Here is a 23421-nt window from a genome sequence, read left to right as displayed (position 1 = left end):
GATGGGTGAATTCAGAGGCGGAAACCAAAGCTCACCTCAGGAATTCGTGATACCTGACCTATAATGTCTTACAGAGGAAAGCTTTCTCATTCCCTGAGAAAGAACCACTGATGATAATGGCTTTTGTATTTACCACATACTGTTAGGATCCTAATTTTTAAGCACTTTGCAGGCCGATGTGAAAACTGGAAGGTGACCAGTGGTGTGTTGTGATACTGCTACACACTTACCAACTCCTAGCAGGAACATTATATACAAGACCATTACACTTTTGAATTATAACTGGTAAACACAGAAGTTATTTTATCCACTTTTGAAGTACAGTGCAATCTACACTGGACAGAACCAGTTTGAACCACAGGATGTAACATTTGTAAGTGAGGAAAAAATATTTCATCCATAAGCAGTTCTAGAAAGGAGTTCTAACAAAACAGAGACACAGAGAAGGTGAAATTTGACTAAAATTTGAAGTTGTGGTGCAGTCTGGAAAGTTGAACCATTTTTTATTTTTCTAGCACATCCTCATAGACTGACAAAAATCCACATCACATTAAAGCACTTTTTTACCAGTACAGCCATTTCTGAATGGCTGCATATTTATTAACTGCGTTACTACAGTGTTCAAGATTCAAGCCAGAACAATGTTCTTGTGAAAAGTCCCATTAGTTTTTTTTTGATTGACAGAAAAAAAGCAAAGAGGATCTCATACCATCTCATTTGTCAGGCAGAAGATCCAAACTAGAACAGGTAGCAGCACTACAGCACACTGATTTATTGGTTCAAATTGCAACTTTGGAAAGAAGCCAGACCAATTCATCAGTTTCTACAGCGTGTTATTAAAGGCTCATTTCAGACATTTTATCTTTTGTGTATATGTTCCTGATTGATCATGGAGTAAGTACTGAAAGGCATGTTTAAGTGGAACATGCTTCTGCAAGACTAGAAACATGTATTGGGACAGGGAAAGAGATAGAGAAGAGGTTGAGGGCATGAGAGCAAGGCTTTCAGAGCACCTGCAGAGTTGTGAGTGAAGCAGGATTGTGAATGAAGCAGGCAGATGTGAAGGAAAACCAGGGAGAAAGCTCCTCTGTAAATCCTTTGGGAAAAGGTTCTTCAGATATGTGTACAGAGAGAAATCACCACCACAGACAAATTGCAAAATTGTCACAATCCTGCCTGGGATGACAAAGCGCAATAGCACTGACTTGAGGAAGCACACGCATTGAGCAGAAGTGTAGCTTGCTGTTTATCAAGCATAACCCTAGCGTAAGGCACAGAACTGCTAGGACGTAGACATAGCTAAGTGACTTTTTTGACTTTGCCAGGGGGTATTGTTTGTGATTAATCAGTGTTTTCTGCCCTATAGGCCTGCCTCGTCCCCTCAGCTTTCACATGATGATACTCATTCACGCATTGAACATTATGCTAGCAGGTAGGAGACCAGCTGGACATTAGGCAAATCTTTCTTTAAACAATCCCACAAGCTAGGTGAATGATTCTTAAAGAAGAATAGGGTTTTGGTTTTGTTTTCCCAGATCTGAGATGCTGGGTATAACCCCTAACTGCTACTAATCATTCCATCAACTAACTTGCATGCCAGAGCATGTATGTGATTAAAAATGGCCTTTAATTTCTGTGGGGGTCTTTGTTCAGGCATGCATTCAAACTGGTTTATTTTTAATATAGATGTAATTATGTAAATCACAAGAACTGAATCCTCCAAACTGTACATGAATCTATTTAATTCACATTTCTATGTTAAGTAATTCACCGTAAGAAGTACTGCAGTCAGGACCTTTCATTTGGAGAATAAAAATAGTAGTATATCACTGATTTAGTTCACGTGTCTACTTCCATACTGCTCTTAACAGTTGGAAAGTGAGTTAATTACACAAATACCCCAAAAAAAGTTTTTTTAACGATCAGCTTAATTTGTGAGGGCTGATACAGTGAAACATAATTATTCCAATTTCCTCGTTCCCTCCCTCTAAAAAAAACGTGATCAACTGAGATATTTTTTAAATTATGCAGTATATGTAGGAGAATCTAAATGTTGAAAACCAATGAAAACTGCTTGATCATTTCGGTTCTGTGATGACATTGACACATACAGAACAATTTGTGAATTCCCTTGGCATCTTAAGGCCTGTCTTTGACTGTGAACTTAATTAATCAGGAGAAGCTGAACGTAACCTCAGAGGACAAGGTGAAAGCTTAGAAGTAAGTTTAAACAGGTCATTGTAATGTATAAGCAATTACTCTTGATCGCTTACTGCAAAATCTCTTGGTAACCAACAGTGAATGTAAAGTCCTCTGTGTTTCAGATACTCTTAAGTCATCAAAAACATGGCATTTTTTAATTCTTTCAGGAATGTTAGAGCAAGCAAAAATTCTGAAAAGGGCTGTTGATTTTAATGAGTTTGTTTATTTTTCCATAGGCTAGCAGAAATGGAGAACAGCAATGGTTCTTATCTAAATGACAGTATTTCACCTAACGAAAGCATGTAAGTTGACTGTTATAATATATTTGATGTTTTCTTGTGTAGGTTTACCACTTGTAATAAAATTCCATAAACCAGAATTTACACAGCCACGTCCCACACCTGGTCCAATTTCATGATAAATTTCTCATGTTCTTTCAGTTTATATAGTGGTGTCTGGATTTATGGTTTACCTAATTTATGCAACAGGTGGATAACACTTTCAGAATTAAAATTATTAATTTCTCTACTTGCCATATTACTTGGAAAAAATGTTAATCACCTGGTGTTTCAAGGACAAAGAATAGGCACCCCCTTTATCTGAATTGCAAGCTCTAACATGACTAAATTTCTGTAAGTTAGAAAACATTGTCGTGGGGAAAATGTCACTCAAGAGGCTTGTGAGACTATATAGAAATCATTCCTCTACAAATAACTGAAATACATTGCCAGTAGAATGTAAGAAAGAGTGACTCATCCTTACCATGAAATATCAAAAGAAGTAAACCACAGGCTGGACGGATCACTGACAAGTATTCATTTTGCTAATTTATATTTAAAATCATATATAAAAGTCACTGTCCATATATAAAAGCCTATTTAAAATGTTTTCAAAAAATGTGTTCAATTTATTATCACATTGAGACATTTTTGTGTTTTTCTGACACAATCGTGTCTTTCTCCTTTTCCAGAGCTTTCTTTATCTTGTTTGGCGCTGAGTGCACAGAACCAGAAAACTAACTCTGGGCAGTGCTTTCAAAAAGAGCTTATAAGCCCAGAAGTCTTAGGAGTGCTTCAAAATTTGCTCTTAAGTTAACTAACGTTGTAGAAGGAGCCATAACAGATTTTAAATGAATCAAATATGTAAAAAGTAGCAATATTCTTGTGTTTTTTTAATATTGTAGTGTGATCCTTATCACAGTTTAACTTTTTTTTCTTTTTTAATTCAGATGATATCTTCTTTCTGCTAAATTTTTGAAGTACTTTTAGAGCACAGAATTACAGTACTTGATTCACTTAATTTCAAATTCCAAGGCATCAGTATTTTATAAGGATGGTTGTCAGTCTGTGGTACGTTCTTGGATATTAATAAAGCAGTTTCTTTCGTTTTTTTTTTTTTTTTTTTGAAATAGTTTCTCTTTTGACTTGGAAGGATTGTTACCTACCGATTTGGAAAGGAAGTCCTGTGTATAGCCAAATACTTTACCATTGTTTTAATCTATTGGTTCAAAAAAGATAAAATGAAAATGTCATCTCAAAACTAATACATACATTGATAATGTCAGCAGAGTCTCACATAGTTAATAAAACCCAGTTTCCAAATTTAGTATTAAGCTTGGATTGTTGTGGTTAGTAGTAGTTTTGTTACATATGAATGTTCCTGTTGTCTTTGGTGAAATATTTGTGTACCTTTATGCACAAGATCATACACAGGCTGCATTTTTCGTATCATGCTTTAGTCTTATTGTTCAACTCAATCTTTGGTTAATTAAGATTGTATTAATGTGCTTAAGTTAGTAAGCTAACAACTGACTTTCTAGTTTGTCATTCAGTTTTCAATATTAAAATCAGAATATAACTGTATCTTCTGAATTTTGGAAGAACTGAGATACAGATACAAGTTGCTGTAAAATCAAACCTCCAAATATTCTTCATTCTTAAGTGAGATTTGAGCTGTAACTTTGAGGTTTTTTATGTCGATTGTACTTCCAGTCTTATTTATTGACATTGTCGTGGGCTTTAGATTACCTGATATATAACTGCAGTTGGAATGATAGATGGATTGATATGGGGAGGGAAGGAGGAGTCTCTCTATATACAGATACAACACACAGGAATCTCATAGACTCATAGAATCCTTAGGGTTGGAAAAGTCCTTTGAGATCATCGAGTCCAACCATACGCCCCTCAACACCATAACTCTTAAACCTTGTCCCTAAGCGCCTCATCTACAAGTATGTGCAGGCTGAAAATGACACGAGCCGTATGTCTTGGAAAATGGCAATCTGCTTAGCACTGCAATAATTTTTTCCCCCATTAATTCACTTAAGATGTATAAGGGTATGTATCTATGCAAACCAGTTGTCTAAATGAAATAAAAGCTGAAATGTTTCATGAAGAGTATAAATTTAGGAACTACTGAACCTTTAGAATTTTGTTTAAAAAAAAATTAGAGAATGCCTACTGTGAGAAATTAATGGTTCTCTTTTATGAACTAACATTAATGTGCTGTAAATTGCTTTAGCCCTCCTGCAGTCTATAAAATGGCATCATTAACATTTTCAGGAACAGAATGGAAACAGGAAATATTTTAATTTTTGAATAATAACTACAATTCAAAATGTCATTTAAATTCTGAATTTCAAAAGTAGCAGAAAAAAATACTATAGCAAACAGTTTTGTGTTATAAGTCACTATTACCAGAAGAACAAGATTCCCAGCAGCAGTGTCATTTCCTTCCTGTCATTGACTTGTGCCCATGCCATCTCTCATAGGTTCTCCTAACTGTTGCTGGTGTCAATGGCCTACTTAGGGACAGAAGGCATTACTTCACCCCCAGAACTCCCATTTCCTTCTGCGAGGTGGTCAAGGTCTTCAGAACTGGACTTGCTAGTTTCTTCCAGTGCTGCTTTTGTTTCAAGTGCCTGACAGTTTCAGGGGCAATAGAAATTAAGAAATGGATTAAACAGAATATATTTATAATCTGACGGTGTATAATCTGTAGTCTAAACAGCCTGGTTTCATCAAATTATGATTAACTCAAGGTTTATTTCATTTCACTAAATTTACAGTTTGAAGGAGTAAAAGAGATAACTAGCGGATGCCTTTACTAAATGAGGAGAGATTGCACATTTGCTTGAGTAAACCTTGCTCAACACAGATCAGGTAGCATAAGATGGCTTTTTCTGACAAGCAAACTTGTAATGTAAGTTGGATGAAAAAGGAAAACTCAGATTTCAGCTGTGGAAAAACTGAGCTTTAAATATCTCAGAAACAGAGGGGAAGAGAGATAGACTCTGTGGAGAAGGAAAATTACCACAGACTAAGTAAGTGAAGCAATTCAGCAGATGTCATTTCAAATACACTGTTCTGCTGTTCATTAAAGCGAGTTCAGTGTTTTTGCTGTATAAAAATCAGAGACTTAAAATCCTTTCCTCATATTCACTGTGAAGTTAAAAATGATAAAGGTAACGGTCTGTTTTATCCTGTTTTTCAGTGATGATGAACACTTGCTAATCCAGCACTACTGCCAAAGTCTGAACCAGGAATCTCCCTTGAGCCAACCTCGGAGCCCTGCACAGATCTTGATTTCTCTGGAGAGTGAAGAAAGAGGGGAACTAGAGAGGATTCTTGCAGATCTGGAGGAGGAAAACAGGTGAGTTAGGTTCTTATTGGCAGCAGTGACCAAGTATCCACCAAAGGTACAAATAAAGGTGAATAAGGGAAGCTAATAAACCCCTGTAGTTAGGCTGTCTCTTTAAATAAGCTGGTTCTGTTAAACATCCCAGTCCATTCAATTTCTTCTCATTAAGAGAGAGCTGATGAGACTGAATTTGTATAGTCATTAACTCAATCCCACTTTCAGTGCAATGATGAGTCCTCACTGTTGCCATTAGTTTGTTTCTTAGAAATCTCAAAGACTCAAAGAGCATTACTATAGTTTTACCCTATTTTGCCATTTTTGAGGAAAATCTGCCTCAGGGAAGAGCCTGTTCTCCATAAATATCAGCTTTATTTTTTAGTAGACCTATTTTTAGAGCTCTCTAGAGGCCGGGATAATTAATATGACCAGTAGTTTGTTTCATACATGTGTTTTTCATTAAAGATACAATTAGCTATAATAGTTACTTTATAAAAATACCTTTTCTTTCTCATGCCCTCATGCTTACAGTTCCATTGCGCCCTTGCTGAAAGCCAACTTAAATTGAAGATCTAACTCCTAAAATTTAACCATTCCATATGGGGAATTAGTTGCAGGTAGAGTACATGGAGGCAAACCCATCCGAAGAACAGAAGGTGTAACATTCCTCCCACCTCTTCATGAAAATACTGACTGACCCTTTCCTTACTCCAAGAACAGTAAACTAAGATCTGCAAAGTAACAAAACTCTCTCTGTTCACATGCAATCAGAATTAAGGACAACATTATTTCTCGGCACTTCCACATATCATCTAAATGTTCCTCAGAGTTGAATAATAAACAGGAGAGTGAGAAATAAAGAGGAATGGGCAAATTTGCTATTTTCTTCAGTGGTGCTTCCGATCAATAGAGTGGTAATGAGACACAAAGGACGAGGAATTTGTTTCAGGCAGAAAGCTGGGGGAAACAGAACTTTTGCTCACCAAATGGCAGAGAGTTCTCACTTGAAGCAAGTCCTAAACTTTTAATATGTAATATGTAAAGCCAAAATGCTTTCCAAAGTGGAAAAAAAAAAAAAAAAACAGTATTTTGAAATAAGCTATCATTCTTTGCATTTTTAGGATTTCTGTGGTTAAGAGGTATGGTGTAACTGGTACTTGTTTTTTGTACTAATTAGCTACAGGTTTGGAGGAGGTTATATTTTAAACAACTCTAGGTATTGGATCATAGAAGAAGAAAGAAAAATTGGAATGTTTTCTCTCTGTACACAAAATAAATTGCCCACCAAAAAGGTATCTACCCTTTAAAGTGGCCTGTTAGAAAAAATGGTAAATGTGCAACCACATAACCTTGAGCTAAATAGGTGGAAAAATTCTTTTTTGGGATTTATGCCTTAAAATCAAAAATACCAGGTTGAATCTCTGATGAGAACTATACTGTAAGAATACCTTTTTTAAAGTTTGCCAGTCCTAGATTATAAGCCTATAAGACTATAGGCTTAGTTATAGCATATACTGTTTACTCTTTTTTGATGTTAGAGACACAATTATAGCTACTACAGAGAGAGGGGTTTGGTTTGCTTTGTTTTTACCAAACTTGTCTTGTTAGCTTAAAAAAAAGGATCATCTGAAAGAAGCCTCAGTTCCTAGATGCCATCAGCAAGCAACCTGTCTTTTTATGGCTAAAAAAGGTCTTAATGGAGCAGGGACTTGATAAGTCTATTTTGGTGCGACAGTGTGGAGGTCACACTGCTGTGATTTTCATGGATTATGACAAAATCATGACTTTTGTCTCTCTGCACTTATCTCTGCAAGCTTCTATAAATAGCTTGTACTTAAAATGTAAGGCAGAAGCTCTAAAGAGAACAAGTTCTTGCTTTGTCCTGATCTTGTCAGAGCCAGATAACTGTGCTTTCAAGGAAGAATCACTGATTCTTGTCACAAAAATAAGCCATTCAGACAGGGATGGTATTGCCCCTTTAGATCTCTATATATTTCTAGTGAACAAAATCCTGCCTTGAGTTGTTCAGAACTTATTTTACTTGATAGCAAAGGTCATCAACAAACTGTGCTGTAATTCCTTGTGTGATCCTTCTTCCAGCAGGTAGATGTATATTCCTTCTTACCTTATTGCAAAAGTGCTCTCTAAACCAACACTGCTTGTTGTTGCAGCACTCGAATATAGGGAATCTCTAGTTTGGAAACAGGAAAAATACATGTAAATCATACTGTGTTCTCCTCCTCAGTGCCAGCTTAAAGCACCTGGATTGTTTTGTTTCACCTCAGGTATCTCTAGTCTTGGGAGCTGCGTGGGCACGTTGCTGGAGTGCATCTCCCCTCTGGAGCCGGGCTGGTGCAGTGTTTGCTCCTGGAAAGGCGAGTGGCCGGCACACCAGCTTGGGAGATGCACCCCGTATTGCTGTAGCGGCCAAAACTTGGCCTGCGTACACTGTGCTGGCTTTGGGCAGTGGAGATTTAGTGCTCTCTGCCCATTTTGCAATTTTATTCAGCACATCCCCTCCCTTCTCACAGTTACTGGAAAAGATGCATTAAGTACCAGCAAATACTGGGATATTCAAAGCACTCTGGTCATTTCTCTGTCTTCCTCTCCTGCTCTCCCTAGTCACCTACTTTTAAAATAGCCTTTCTCCTTTTTACTTCTTGTTTTTACTTTTTCTCATCTCCTTTTAGCTGTTTATAACAGTGTGACATCCATTTGGTTTTCAACTGCAATTTTTGGTCTCCAAATATCTCAGTCTTGACTTGTTGAGATGAAAGAGACTCTTTGAAATTGAAATTTTGAGTTTTTGCTTTTAGACAGTTTAAAAAGATCTGTAGCCTATTTAGAATTCTTCTGAAATGTATAATCCAAATTATAAACTAACCTAGCTGTGACACAGTTCTTACTTTTTCTTTTCAATTGCAAAGACTTCTTGTGAGGTATTAATTATTTATCTACTAGAGTTTTCAGACCTTGGTGCCTCTGTAGCTAGTAAACACGACTTCCTTAAATAATTTATGCCTAAAATTTGGCTCTTAAATATTTTATATTTGCTAAAATCTAACATTTTAGAGAATATTTTCAATTGGTAAAACTGTTTCATTTCAATATTAGGCCTTCAGATTCATGCTTAATTCTAAATCACATGAAATCTTGTGATAAGACCATTTCTCAATATACGAAGTAGTCTTTAGAATGCTTTTATCATTTTCTTGCAATATAAAATAAAAAAATCCAAACAATTATAGAACTGTCCCAAAAACATTTTAAAATTTTCTTGAGAGTTCATATATTTCAGAAATAGGTGACACCCTGTCAGGTCTATCCAAAACAGCATATTACTTTTGTTATAGTTAAGTATGTATTGTACTCACATTAAAAAAGAAAACATATAGTTTTTGTGGTAAGCCGCTCTCAGAACTTTTTGCAAAGAATTTTTTAAAACTTTTCCTTTATTGTCATGAAGAAAAATTAGAAAATTTTCCAGAATTATAATTGACCCTTTTTTGGACATACTTCTGTAAAAGGCAACTTCTGTCTCTCTCACACACCTTTTTCCCAGCTTCCAGCTGTATTATAGCAAGGATTTGATAAAATGACTTCTCTAATCAGAGCTTTTGAGCTTTCTTTGGCTTTCCTGAATTGCCCTGGGGCTGCAATGGGCTGCATGCTACTGGAGACGCACAAACACCCCAAATCTCAAAGCTGCCCTGTTTTCCCCTGGTTACAGAGTTCCTTCAAATGTTCAGACTGGTGAAAAGCCTCCTCAAATAAGTTACTTCCATATAGTTGCCAAAAGCTGGAAAGTGATGCATTGCTAAATGTACTGTGGCTCCTTTTGGTATTTATTTTGGAATTAAAGAAGTGGAACTCAATCTTCTCAGTGTGAAGCATCATGTGTAAACAGTGGCCCTCTAATGAAAGATGGGGGTAGGTGTTTCAGTTACCAGCTTTGTCCGTTTCGTCAAACCACTCTTATTTTGTAGGGATATGAAAGGAAACACAAATTTCTAAATTGCCTCTAAGCAGAATTCTCAGCAAATGGGGTCCACTGGGGTTTGGGTTTTCCTCACCAGGGAATTAATTCTGCAAGTGATGGATATTATTAATAAATCGTGAGCTCTTTACTACCCAGCTCTTTAAGGTTGCATAAATCAAGATTATATTGCAAGCTTCCTATGTTATTTTTTTCATGAATGTTTAAAAGAGGTGCAAGCACAGTTAATTTGCTTTGAATATTTCTCTTGTGGAAATTGTTTCCAGTGGTGAGAAGATGTGTCAGTTTTATTTGTCTGTGACATTCAGTGTAAAGTCACCCAGCCTGAACTGTGGTGGAGTGAGGCTGCATTTCTGAACACTGCCAGTACTTGCTCAGTGACATTCATTTTGAGAGGATTATGCTTTTATCTCCTCTTCCTCTTACTTTCCTTTTTATGCTGAAAACATAAGAAATACTCTTTCTTCAGCATGTGAATGCTCCATTCTGAGGGCTGTGGACAGTTCCTTGGACGTCTGGCTTGCAGCAGCATTCCTTTTTAACCACATAGCTTGAAACTATTCCAGAGCTGGGAAAAAGAACAGATTGTTTTCTCTTCTTGGAGATTCTTGTAGCAGTTTTGAAATTATTTCTTTCTTCATTTCAACTTTTTTTCTCATATGTAAATACAAATCTTTATTCCTATATATTAGGTTCCAAATATTATTGATATTATTGATCATTGCACCACTCTTACAGCTCTGAAGTCAGTTGATCTGGTGAATCTTTTAATTCTCTGAAGTAAGGAAGGACTCTGTACCCATAGTGAGAAGGTGCAGCTACAAAAATCACTGACATTGATGTTCAGGAATAACCTGTGTGTTTTCTTTACAGTGACATGTAAACATTTCTTTCTTCTAACAATATGACTGTACTTAGTGATAAAAGTCTCAAATTCAGCCATACCTTTGTGGGGATAATACCCAACACCCTTGACAATATATTTTTCTTTAATCATTAAGAGACATTTTCTAACATTTATCTGTAAAGGTGTTTTAATATAACCAGGAGCAGCAGGAGGGTGGCTCACAAACCCTGACTGATGGGGGAGTTGGTTGGGTTTAGTTGGATGAGGCCATAAATGGATACCGCTTTGAGTTTGGTTACCTGCAACACTGGTGACTTTGTGCCCAGAAAACCCCTGTTTCATATTGCCCATCCGACAAAGCCAGTACCACCTACAGCACCGTACAGTGTTACAGTCCACATGTGAGCTAGACAGCCCCCATCTCCACCTCCTTTTATAGTTAATGGAGTAAACTAAGAGCTTCATGTGTTTTTATATCTCTACTGTAGAATAAAAGTAGCTCACTCTGTAGACCTCATTATCTAGGTCTCTGTCAAGCATAGAAGGACGTTAAAATAAGTAGCTGAGATACAGGCACCTAAATTGTAGACCTCTGCATTTAAAGTGTCAACTTTTGTGCCTGATGCTGGCATTTCAGCAAGGTGCCTCATATGCCACTTACCTGTACAGTGCTGGTGTAAGTAGTTAAAAAGCATACAAGTTGACAGAATTTCATGTTAGGGATGCACTTGGCTGCCAAGAGATTTGCTCAAGCTGTGCCGATGTGCAATGTACAGTGTACTAAGGTCATCCATGGCTGGAGATGTTTTATAACTCAGTCAAGAACCACCAGGTTCATGTTAGTTCATCATAACTCATCATAGTTAAGTGCTCAAGATCTATTGTTCCTAACACAGATAAATAAACTGTTAAAGCTTAGTTGCTTAGCGTCAAATATCTGATTTCTCTGAGTGAGTTCAGTGTTGATTTTTTGAAAAGCTGTTTAACAGAAAGATATTCTGAGCCGTGTCCTCATCAAAAGATTCTTTGATTTGTCACAGTTGGTAGGTGCAGGCAACATTCCTAGTCACGTTGCCTTTGTAACTGGCGAAAGCAGAAACACTTTTGCCTACACAAGTCTTTCTACAGATCCAAAATCAAAATGGAAAATTGTGATGCTAAGTACAAATGAAGAGCAGTTGTTTAGAGTTTGACTAAATATGCATCAATTAATTACACCATCGAAGAGAAGTAGATATTTGATATCTGTGAGATAAAGGACATATTAGTGCTGAGCAGAGATAGGATGGTTATCCCGCAGGGAAAAGGGAGAACAGCACCCTTGAGCTACAATTCAAGTAAGTACAACGTCCTTCGATACTGAGAACAGCTCTAGCACTGAAACCTCGGAAAATACATCTGGGTCCAGGTTAAAAGAAGTTCATTGCTTGTCAGAACGTTTGCTGGTTCTGAAATGTTTTAACACTTGTAATCTGAAGATGATGCCCTTTTTTTAGAATCATGCAAGACAGCTTCTAGCCACGCTAGTAGCAGCACTGTGTTAATGGAGACGGATCAGAAAGTGTCCGGTGGTTCTATCATCAGATGTTCATTGTGGTTAACCAAAGAATCGATAGGTTTGCCCTACTTTATGTAATCCCCTGCAGTCTGAAGCCCTCTCAATTTCCAGACAGTGACAATTAATGTTCAACCAGAATTAAACACAAGCGAGAAAAGCTAGTCGCCACTGTTCCCGCTCTGTTGCCTTTTCTTCACTAGGACTCTCCCTGTGCCCACTGGAGCTACGTCACTTATGGTTTAATCCATACATCTGTTCTTCTGCAGTGCTAGGTGGATGGCAGATATAATGGCAGAATAGAAGAGAAAGCACTGAGGTGGTGAGGACAGGGTTCACAGCTGAGATCAGAAATATTACCTGGAAACCACTACTTAAAAGATGGGACTAGATTGACACCACCTCCTCAAATACAAGTGGGATTTGGTCAGTGAAATGAATCCAGTTAGCCATGGGTATTTTATTTCTAATTATAAAGCAAGAACACTCTCTTCTTCTAAACTATTTTGGATTAGACATTAAGGTGTTTATATCTGAGTTAGTTACTCTCTGGTCTTTATTTTTTTGTTTGTTTGTTCGTTTATTTCCTGGAAGGACTTTTCTGTGTATTGATAGTTGAGGCAATAATGGTATATTTTTTGTAGCATAGTAATTGATTGTGTTGTAAGTATGGTAAGGTGAATTTATTTAATTTCCCTTGCTTTGAAAGTGGGATTTTGCTTGACAACACTTGGAGCCCCTCCAACTTGGAGTCTGCTGTTTGTAAAGCGTTGCCTCTGCCGTGCACGTGGGCCATTTCTCATGGTGTAGTAGTAGTCCTGGCCTGCAGACCTGGTGCCAGACAGACCTGGTCTAAGTTTCACAAGGGGAGAAAGCAGAGAGGGACCCGTGTTCTGGGGCCGCACCAGGGATGCACAGGCAGATTGGCCCCGAGAGCTGCTGTCTGTGGGTCCTGGTAGGTGCTTGAGCTGTTTAAGCAGGACATGAAAATGAGCTTAATCCAGCCTATATAAACCGTAGTCTACAATAAGATGATGTATCGTCACTCTCATTTCTATTTTCTTGGGTTTTTTTATTCACCTGTTCATTCATCTACACGTATCAGGAGGCATTCAGTCACTTGGAAGGCAACATCCAGTACAGCCCTTCTTTCTTTCTGATAATTTTCATAGATTAGAAATTCTTAATGCAAAGTCATCATTTTTTAAAAAAATGACTTAGAAGACAATACCCACGGTATTTGTAGCACCTTCTTGATTTGTCATCCAAAGTTTTTTCTCATTTGGTAACTCTGGAGTTCTGTTCTTCAAAAACTTGTCAGTCCTCATTCCTAGATCTGTATTTTTTCTTATCCTTTACATGCAGAGTGTCAAAAAATGAAAGAATACAGATTATGTAAAACAATTTCTCTCAAGCAATCTGCAGATTTGTTCTCTCTCTTGTCTCCTGTCTGTATGGGTTTTAGAGAAGGAAGTTCAGAGGTATGGAAGGACCCAAAGCTACAAGGGATTAGCCTTTTTATTTTTTTTCTTTTACCTTCTAAATTGTCTGAAGAGGGAAGGGTCATATATGGCAGGTATCCCTTAGGGATACCTGTCTTTATCATGAGTATTGCCTCCTTATCCATGTGAAATGACCCATACTGTTTTCATTCTACTTCTGGTGACAATTATGGATCTTTAAAAGTGCTTCGCACTTTAATTGGAAGGTTTCTGAAGTGCTGTGAGTCTCCAGACCAAAAGATCAGTGTGAATTTTGGTTTTCAGGCAAAATAGCAAAAAATGCCTCTTCTCACAACCTCTAATAAGAAAAAAATGAAAAAAATATAAAAAAAAAAGAAATCTAGGTCACTACTTGAATAAGCAGTTTCAGGCTGTAGCCCATGGAACCAACTTTTCCCTCTAGAAAGCAGTAAAAAATCCCAGTGCAGTTTGTTGTGCCTCCCTTGTGTACAGTGTTTTCTGCTGCAAGATTCTATTTTTGCATTGTCAGACTGCTGTCCCTAACAGGGTTCCAAGTTTCTTTCTTTCTGTATTCTTATTGCTTGGTAGGGTTTTTTTTTTTTTTGTATTTTTTTTTATATGGTCCTTCTAGGTCATATTAATCATATAGACTGTTTCAGTGGAGAAAGTGAATTTTAAAAAGGAAATTTTAAATGTGATACTAGCACACTAAATAGTGCTGACCAAATGAAGGTGGAAGCTTCGGCCAAGAAGTTACAAGTGTAGTTTAACATATTGGCTCATTGATTGTCTTTTCCTCGTTCTAGGCTGATAAGTTTAAATAATGATAATTTTAAAGCTAGGCAGGAAAGAACTCTGGTAGCACTGATTTATTAGTGGGGGGGATTCATGCCAGGCAGTCTGACTTGCACCCAGGACTTACGTTTTGGATGGTGTCTGAATCATTGCCACTCTTCTCTTACCTTGTACGCTCTGGAGAGAGAACTGTGAACTCATGTGATTCTAAGAGCTTTCACATAATATTTATGTCACAGTTGCATATAATATCAGCTGTATGCAAATCTGTGAGGTGTGATCCTACATGGGCTTAGCTTGAGCAGAATCAGAGACAGCTGATAAAGATAAGCCTCTGAGAGATAGTTAGTTGTGTGTGTTATGTCACGTGCCAGAAAGTACATTCTGAATGTCCTTGGCAGATGATACCATATATGATGCTATTGAGCTTTGTAAAGCTTTTCCCTTCTTGCTGCTGTTCAACAGAAACTTGCAAGCAGAATATGACCGGCTGAAGCAACAGCATGACCACAAAGGCTTGTCCCCACTGCCATCCCCCCCCGAGATGGTGCCCGTCTCGCCGCAAAGTCCTCGGGATGCTGAACTCATTGCAGAAGCCAAACTGCTCCGCCAGCACAAGGGCCGCCTGGAGGCCAGGATGCAGATTCTGGAGGATCACAACAAACAGCTGGAGTCACAGCTGCACAGGCTGAGGCAGCTGCTGGAACAGGTGAGTTCTCAGGCCTCTCCTTTGGATCTCTGTGGAGCTTTTCTTCCAAACACGGTATGAAGTGTTACCAACAACTATAACATGCCAGGAAATCATATCTCTAAAGACTGGTCAGAGAGAGATACCAGATTTGTGGAACTGTACTGAGTTATTTTGAATAATCAATCAACTCTTTTTCTCTTCCATTTTTTAGCCACAGGCAGATGCCAAGGTGAATGGTACCACACTGTCCTCTCCTTCTACCTCTCTGCAGAGGTCAGATAGCAGTCAGCCAATGCTTCTTCGTGTCGTTGGCAGCCAGACTTCAGAAACCATGGGTAAGGCAACAAGGTTCAGCCTTTCACCAAAAATAGTTACCCTCCCATTTCTCAGCAAAAGTTCCTTAAAGAGAGAAAATACTCTGTTCTCTTCTTTCATTCAGACGAGAATGAAGTAGGCATTTGTGATGGTCTTTGATACTGGCTGGCTGTCTACACTTTGCATATTCATTATATAGTGCAGGCTTTTGTGTTTGATGATGGTGCATGCAGTAGCCTGGATATTTTGACATTAAAGGCAAAGCTGAGCCAGGCTTTGAATTCTCAAAACAGATAACACACAAAAGCCAACTATTTCATTCAGATTGACTTACAGCTCATAAACATGACTGATTTAAATGTACAGAGTATTAATTATGGCTAAAAGATTCAATGTGTGATTAATCATTCCCATGTTAACTGGTATGATCTTATTTTTAATCTGTCATTGCTCAAGTAAGTAGAATTGAGGTGTCACCAGCAATGCTCATCTGGTTGCTTTTCTAAATATCACATCAGATGTGATAATAAACGTCATATGAGTTGTGAAGTAGGGGTAAGTAATAACATTCTGCAGATAGAGGTTGGAATTGTAATTTTGGTGCTTTTAGTAACTGTTCTGTAGCAGTTTCCTTATTTCCTATCTATCATATAATTAATAAGTATTTAGTACTAAATATTCAAGACTTGCTATTAATAAAAGGCAATCATCCATTGCAACATCTTTAAGCTAATGATGTAATTAAATTGCTTCAGTAAGATAGTGTTTGATATCTGATGATAGTATTCAGCTTCTCACGAAAGTTTGCTTAGTCTCTGTTAGACATTTTTGAGAAGGGAGGAAACTTAATTGGGATCTTGGCATTATGTTTAGTGAAATAGTCTAGCATAGCAAGAAGGAGAATGGGGAAGGTATTCTGGTCAGTCAGACATGCCACGGTTGCGGGAGAAGCAACTTATTCAAGGCCACTTTTGGTCCACGTTGGGTGTACGCAGAGTCATGTCAATCTGTGCTGATAAAGAACAAGATGGATTCTGTAGGCCCTACTACAAAAAAGAAAGGGTGAAATGAGTGCTTGAGCTAAATATTTGCAGTGAGAAGGGAGCATACGGTCAGGTACAGGCAACAGCAGTTTCGTTTGGATCTTTCTATACTCATGTTACTAGTAAGTAAACACATTGTTATGTGTAGCATATCCAAACCAGGCATGAGTGGAATAATTTGCATCAGCTCTCTGAAGAGATGTCATTACTTTCTTCATAAATATTCATATAGTACTTAAAAATATGCAAGAAAGATAGGAAGATAGTTGTTTCCAACCGTCTCATTAAAAGCTGTGTGGCTTTGTACTTTGTCCTTTGGGAGACCAAAAATACAATCACGTTCTTATTTTCGTTTGCCCTGATAAACAAGTACTCCCATTTAATTTATGAGATTAGAATTAACCAGAATTAACTAATTAACATACGTATAACCATATAGCCTGCTCAAACTTTTATATTTAAAAAAATGTGTTTTTTTTCTGTTTGGTTGTCTGAGACAGTGTTTGGAAGGATGGTGAAATGTTTCCCTGCCCCTGTGCTATTGACAGGGTTTTTATCTTTGACGATCCTCCCCGAGTCGTGTAGGTTCTCCTATCACTGCTAAGGAGATGGCTCTTCGTGAGCCAAGAGCTTGTTGCTCATCTTATATTCCCTCAGGTACCCCCAAAACATTGGAGCTCCATCTGATGTTTCAAGCCATTTTTAGAAACACAGATAGGGAAGCTTGGCTTGGGTTAAGACCAGTAATTGAGGGCTAAAGGAATCTTCTGTTTCATTGGGCTGCTTGTCTGACGTCTGTCGTTATGCTCTTTACAAGGAAGCTCTCAGAAAAATCTTTGAAGGAGAAGGAATAAAAATAGCACAAAGGCACCGCATTCCCTGGGGTTGCACAGCTCGGTTTGTAGCCCTGCTTGCCGGCACAGCTCAGCTCGCTTTGCCCAGGGGAGTTCTTGCTGGCCGGGCCACGGGACCCACTGACCTGTCCTTCTGCTCTGTGGGGGCACATGGTGTTTCCTGCAGGCACGCTGGTTCCATGCACAACCTGGGTAGAAACAGTGAGGTCTCGTTCTGAGTTTTTGGCTGTGACATTTGTTTTGTTAACGCACAGGACGGAGGTTGGTAGCCCACATGATACAAGTGCAGTTTATGGAGTGACCTGATTTGTTTGTAATTTGTGAAGCCAGCACGACTAGGAAGCTGATCAGTAGTGCTCACAACAGCTCTTTCTTACACAAATAATAACAGAAAGACAGTTGATACAAGAACCACCGCTTAATGAACTGAGTGCTGCTCACAGACATTTTACCCCACTTCTTTTACTGCTGCCAAAGGTAGCAGGTCAATTAACTCTTGGCCAGTGAGCCTTGTGATACTCCTGCCCCCAAGGCGAGGAAGGTGCCAAGCCTGATAATAACAGGGAGTAAACACAGCCCTGAAGGACTCCTTTAGTATCTCTGTTAGTAGAGATTCCCCTAACGTGGAGCACCAGAAGTGTTTATAGAATATTAATGCTAACAGAAAATCAGGTAATTTATTACTCATCTTGAATATGGGGCCATTAGTCATTCTTGAAATAAGGACGCATTTCTCTGTGGTTGCTATAGCTGGCAAAACTGCTGTAGTGTTTGAATAGGGATAAAAGAAATCTAGTAAAAAAGGAGAATCTCAGTGTATTCCTTAGATATACTCCCTTTCCAGATGCTTTGTTACTATTGGAGGCTAGGGTCTGCATTAAAGCCAGCAGATGGATTTTGATTATCTGAAATCATGCCCAAAAAGAAGTGAAAATAAAATACATTGAATTTCCCATTAAGCAACTGCCCTATAATCAGGTTATAGAAATTATTCAGTGGGAGAAATGTATTCTGCTTTATTAAACTGCGGCTAAACCTTTTTTACACTACAATTGAATGTTCTTGGAGCGCCAGCCTGATGCAGTTAAACTGTCAGAAATATTAATACTGATGCAGATGAGAATCCTGGTTTCTACTGATTTACCCAGCTAGGCCAAGCAATGCTAACATGAATCCAGCACTATTAGAGAGCTGCTCAATAGCAGAACTCAAAATAGCAATTTCTTGTGCCATTATCAGAATAAGAGAAGCTGAAGCAGGACTGTCATGTATATGAACTAAGTGCTCCTAAGCAGATATTTTACCCCACTTCCTTTACTGGAATATGTTATTTCTTAAATTTTTGATGTATTAAAAACAGCTTTGTGATTAAAATAATCACTTATTTTTACTCAGCTTCTTAAAGAAAAAAGAGAGAGAAGCATTATTATGTTTTAAGTGAACACCCTTAGCCTCATGCAGGACGTGTGCAGGACTAAGGTGTTAACACATGGCTAAATGATGGGGCTTTGCTTTGCAGGTGAGGATGAGCTGCTCAGCCCTCCCCAGGACACAAGCACAGGTTTGGAGGAAGTGATGGAGCAGCTTAATAACTCCTTCCCAAGCACCAGAGGTAAGCACTGGTGCCCCGGGCACCTGCCAGCAGGTGGGGGGGACACTCTTTTGAGTACAGACGTAGGTCATGGGTGCTTTAGGGGGAGTAGAAAAAAAAATGCCTTTTTTTTTTTCCTCTTCGGTTGGAGTTGTTTTTCGGTTTTGTTTTACTGTTGCTCTTTGTTTTCATTTAAGCACTATACGTAGAAAAGCCTGGCTTGTTTAGAGTGGAGAAATAACCTCCACCTCTTACATCTTAAGCTTCCTCCACAGGTGGAGGTTACCCGATGCATGAAACCCAATGGATGAAACAATCTCCTTTCTGAGACATTTCCTTTCCTTTGCTTTTTCCTTTTCAGCCTATCTACTTGCTGATTTGGTTTTAATGCATGTCCGAATACATTTTCCTCATTCCTTTGCCCTTTGCCAATAGAATGCCATTTGGAATAATACGGAGGTTCTGAGTGAAAACTCTCAAACTTTTAGCATTTAGTTCCAGAGTGATCAAGGCAAAAAATGAGTTGCTCGGATGTGCAGACACAACATTTCCTTGTGTTTCAGTTTCATTAAAGTGCATTCTTGTTGTTGTTTCCTAAAGATAAGCATTAGTACTACTGGAATTTGTTTTTTTTCAGCTTTTTTTTTTCCTCCCATCTACAGTAGGTATCTTTTGAGTCCTGCTACCAAGAAAAACTTGCTTAGATTCCTAACAGGAGCTGTTTAGCTACCTGTAGTGGTGGAAGAAGGCTCAGAGACATAAAACTCTGCAAAAGAAAGTCCCGGTGTCTGTTTGCACCCTACTGAGAGGGTGTCAGTGGGCACACAGACTGACTCCTGCAGGCCTTCTTTGGGTGGCACATGGCACACAAAGGATCTCCTTTATTAGAGAAGTGTCTTAACCATCACACTGGACTTGCAGAGATAGGACATCATTTTCCATCATCCTATGTGAATAGTGGAGACATGATAGGAAATCTGTATAACTACTATAAATCAAAAAATAAAAGTGTAGAAAAATATTATTCAAAAAAGAAATATAGTATAATCTCAGCATTATATGAGAAAATGGGTCCAGGCCTCACTTTAACTAGAAAATGGTCAACTAAGACAACAGAGAAATTATTTTTGAAATACTGACATGTGGATAAAAGTGGACTTATTTTTTTAAAGTTGCTGTATACACAAGGTTCAAATATATAGTGTTTTCTTAGCAGTGATCATCATTTTTTAAATATATTTAGGAGATCTTAGATAGTCATATGAATCCGGCTACAGATGCCCGTGTGTTAAAACACTTACCCTTCTGTGCAGTATCTAATTTGTAATCATAGCCAACAACATTGGCAAAAAGTTTTTTAAGCCTGATTTAAAGTACAGTAAGAACAATTTAAAAACAGGTAATGAATGATTTATCTAAAATACAGTGATTATTTTGCCATCTATAAATAGGTAGTGATCAGTCCCTAAAATACCACCCCCTGCCAACAAAGAGTAAAAACGGTTTTAATTTTATTTTTTATTAAAAAATACCATCTTTTGTCAATAAGGATCACAGAATATACAGTATCTAGTGCAAAAAAAAAAGATTTTTTTAGCGTTAGTTAATATATTAATTCAAAAAGTTGTAAATTCTTGTATCTGCATTCCAGTGGTGCACAGTAATCTACCTAAGTAGAATGAATGCATTCCTTTATTTTGTTCCTCTGTTCGATACCTCTGCTAGAAGTGTATTATGTGATCATCACAAACATCACTAAAAAAGATTGCAAGAATATATTCTGCATGAAGAGGCGATGCAAGCAAAAGCGGAAAAGTACTGGCTGGGACAAACTCCTGCTGAGACAAATGGAACCGACAGGGAATTAGTACGCTCAGCTAACAATTTATTGCCACAGATTGACTGATGCAGAGCACTCCAGTTTTCCACTGCTTAAAGTAAAATACCTTTATTTTCTGTCTTTGGTCTGTACAGAGAGAGACTTCTCCGCATTTCTTGGCATTCATGGACTCTGTAACCTTCCTTGTCCGTGAAGCTACACACCACTGATGGCAAGTTTTCAGAAGCACAAATACTGTTTGTTCCCAGGTTCCGCCCTGACTAGCGGGGCAAAATATTCTTAGCTGCATGTGGTGCTGCAGGCAAAGAGGAGGGACCGTCTAACTGGCCAGTCATCATCCTCTGTCCTCTCCAGCAGAGCAGGTTGTCCTCAGGGTTAGAGGAGCTTCTCCTGCAGTAGGAGGTATCAGCACTCAGATGGACCAGGCTTCACACAGAACTTCTCTTTTTGACCTGGTTAAATCACTGTGGGGCTGGCACAAAATCTATCCTTTCCATTCTCTTTAGCTACACAACATAGGATCAGCCCATTTCAGAGAAAAAGTCATTCATTCTTTTGTGAAGTTTATCTTAACGTTTTTACTTCAGGAGATTAGGGCCTCATTCCATTAGGTTTCTCTATTCTTCGCGATACAGTCGCAGGCATTTGCATGAATGCTGGGTTTGTCTAATTGCTTCTGACTGAAGAATAGGAAGGGTCAGACCTTCTCTGGGAAAAATCTAATTTGTCATAGGGGCAATTCAAATGGCATTCCAGTTACCACATGAATCAGAAGGCTCCTGACATTGTCAATTTTGCTGAGGTTTTATGCAAATTTCAATTATAGGATTTTCCTTCCATTCCCATTTTAATGAATAACTGATAATCAACAGGCATTGCCTAAGCAGAGCTTATACCCACAGACGATTTGCCTGTTATTGCTCCCTTCAGTCAGCATCCATCTGTACCACGGCTTCTGTGCATGGTTTATGAACATGCAGAAAGGAGAAGGGGAAGCAAGGCTGACTGGTTGCAACGAAGCGCTGAATCAGGAGCTGGTTTGCTTTTAAGACATGGAAATCTATATCTCAGATTTCCAAATGTGTATTAAAGGATGGAAGTGTAATTGTGGAAAGGCTGAAGTGATCTGCAAAGCAGCCTGAAAAAACAGCCGCTTCCAGCAGATTCAGGAGCGCTGCAGTATTTCTTTCCATTACAGGTTGCATCAAATCTCAAGCTGTTAGTGCAGACTGAGGAAAAAGAACAATGAGCCCAAAAGAGCAGTGAGCACAGATCTGTGAAGAATAGATTTTCCTATATTAATTCTTACTAAGTTGAATTACAAAAGTACCAGAGGCAAGAAACTCCGTTATCCCAATTTGCCATTCAGAAGTACATTTCCATACAGGAGCTTGTGAAATTTTATTTGGAGGAGGAATTCAAACAACTTGTGCCAGCTGCCACATGCAATGCATGCTATCTTTGAAAATTGAAACTAAAAGGAAGATAGATTAAGTGGTCAAAGTTGATTAGTATTAGAAATAGCTGTGTGCTTCTATACTAATGCTGTAGAAGAAGTCTGCTTTGAAATTATGGACCATGCAGTTTGAGAGAAGCTGCAAAGGACGCAGGATTCATAGAAACCAACCGAGATAGACTGAAAATCAGAAGAGAAAAACAAAATGAGATCTGACTACAGGAAAACGTCCATACAGATAACCTGAAACGTATGCATAGCATCAACGGAAGAGATCTGGGAATGTATTAAAAGGCCCAGAAAGCTACTGGTAATACATGAAACACATTTTGCCTTTTGGCCTATAAAAATAAGCTATTTAAATTTCAAGCTAAATCTCCAACCACAGCTTATCGCAGAGTAGGGAGTGACGTCCCTTCTGAATCAGGAATATGATTCTGATATCTACTTACAATTAAGATAACAACAAATTGGAGGATTTCAGAATAGTATGACAAGAGCAAACTGGGCTCTGGAGACTTCAATTTATGAGAAAAGTTCAAAAAACTGAATAAGTAACGGGTGGAGAAAAAGAATTAATTTTTGTGCCAGAGTGCACAAAGGTGTAACTAAGCATCACAGGTTGCAAAGTCAAAGTGAAATATTTAGCATAGACATCATCAAAAACATGTGGAGAATAAGATTTTATAAGGTTGTGAAATAGTTTCCTAAGGCAGATAAAAGCTCTTACTTCTGAAAAAAAACACAGTAAAATATAGCAGTAGTCAATCTTCACTCACCTGGAAAAGGGTGCATTTTGATTGTGGGTTTCTCTAAGCTTTTTCTATATACCATGTTAAAAAGGGCACAGGGACTTGGCAGCATTTTTTTTTGAACTGATCTGAGAAACACTTGTATGAAACTAATCATGTCATAGGCCTCTATAAGCAGATCCCAGTAACTTGTGCTCCTTTACAGCTTTTGTAGCTTTGTTTTCAATTCAGCTCAACCTTCCAGCAGTTCTAAGCATCTCACAAGTACTACAGGTCCTCCATCTCTTTGCACAGCTGACTGTTGGTGCTAAAAGCTGTTTCATTTCAGGAGGGCAAAATTCTGCTGAATACCTGATGATTGCTGTGCTTAAGGATCTTTCT

General features: G+C 38.2%; 1 protein-coding gene across 9 annotated transcripts in view; it reads left to right on the top strand.

The window, feature by feature from the left end:
* The window catches only part of DMD (dystrophin), a 1078552-nt gene that overhangs the window by 1044979 nt on the left and 10152 nt on the right, over positions 1-23421 (top strand). For 7 of the 9 annotated variants that reach the window (XM_088521823.1, XM_088521829.1, XM_088521818.1 and 4 more), the window contains 6 exons: positions 1367-1432; positions 2439-2504; positions 5698-5856; positions 14964-15207; positions 15401-15524; positions 18921-19013. In XM_088521823.1, the coding sequence (XP_088377949.1) occupies positions 1367-1432; positions 2439-2504; positions 5698-5856; positions 14964-15207; positions 15401-15524; positions 18921-19013 (752 nt within the window). The remainder of the gene's footprint in view (positions 1-1366; positions 1433-2438; positions 2505-5697; positions 5857-14963; positions 15208-15400; positions 15525-18920; positions 19014-23421) is intronic. The other 2 variants (XM_088521851.1, XM_088521843.1) reach the window with 1 other exon arrangement.

The sequence above is a fragment of the Tinamus guttatus genome, unplaced genomic scaffold (assembly GCF_059628265.1).
Source record: "Tinamus guttatus ecotype Peru unplaced genomic scaffold, ASM5962826v1 Tinamus_guttatus_pri_ptg000008l, whole genome shotgun sequence".
NCBI classification, from domain to species: Eukaryota; Metazoa; Chordata; class Aves; order Tinamiformes; family Tinamidae; genus Tinamus; species Tinamus guttatus.
Note: the sequence above shows the minus strand (reverse complement) of the source record. Positions and strands in the feature narration are given on the sequence as shown.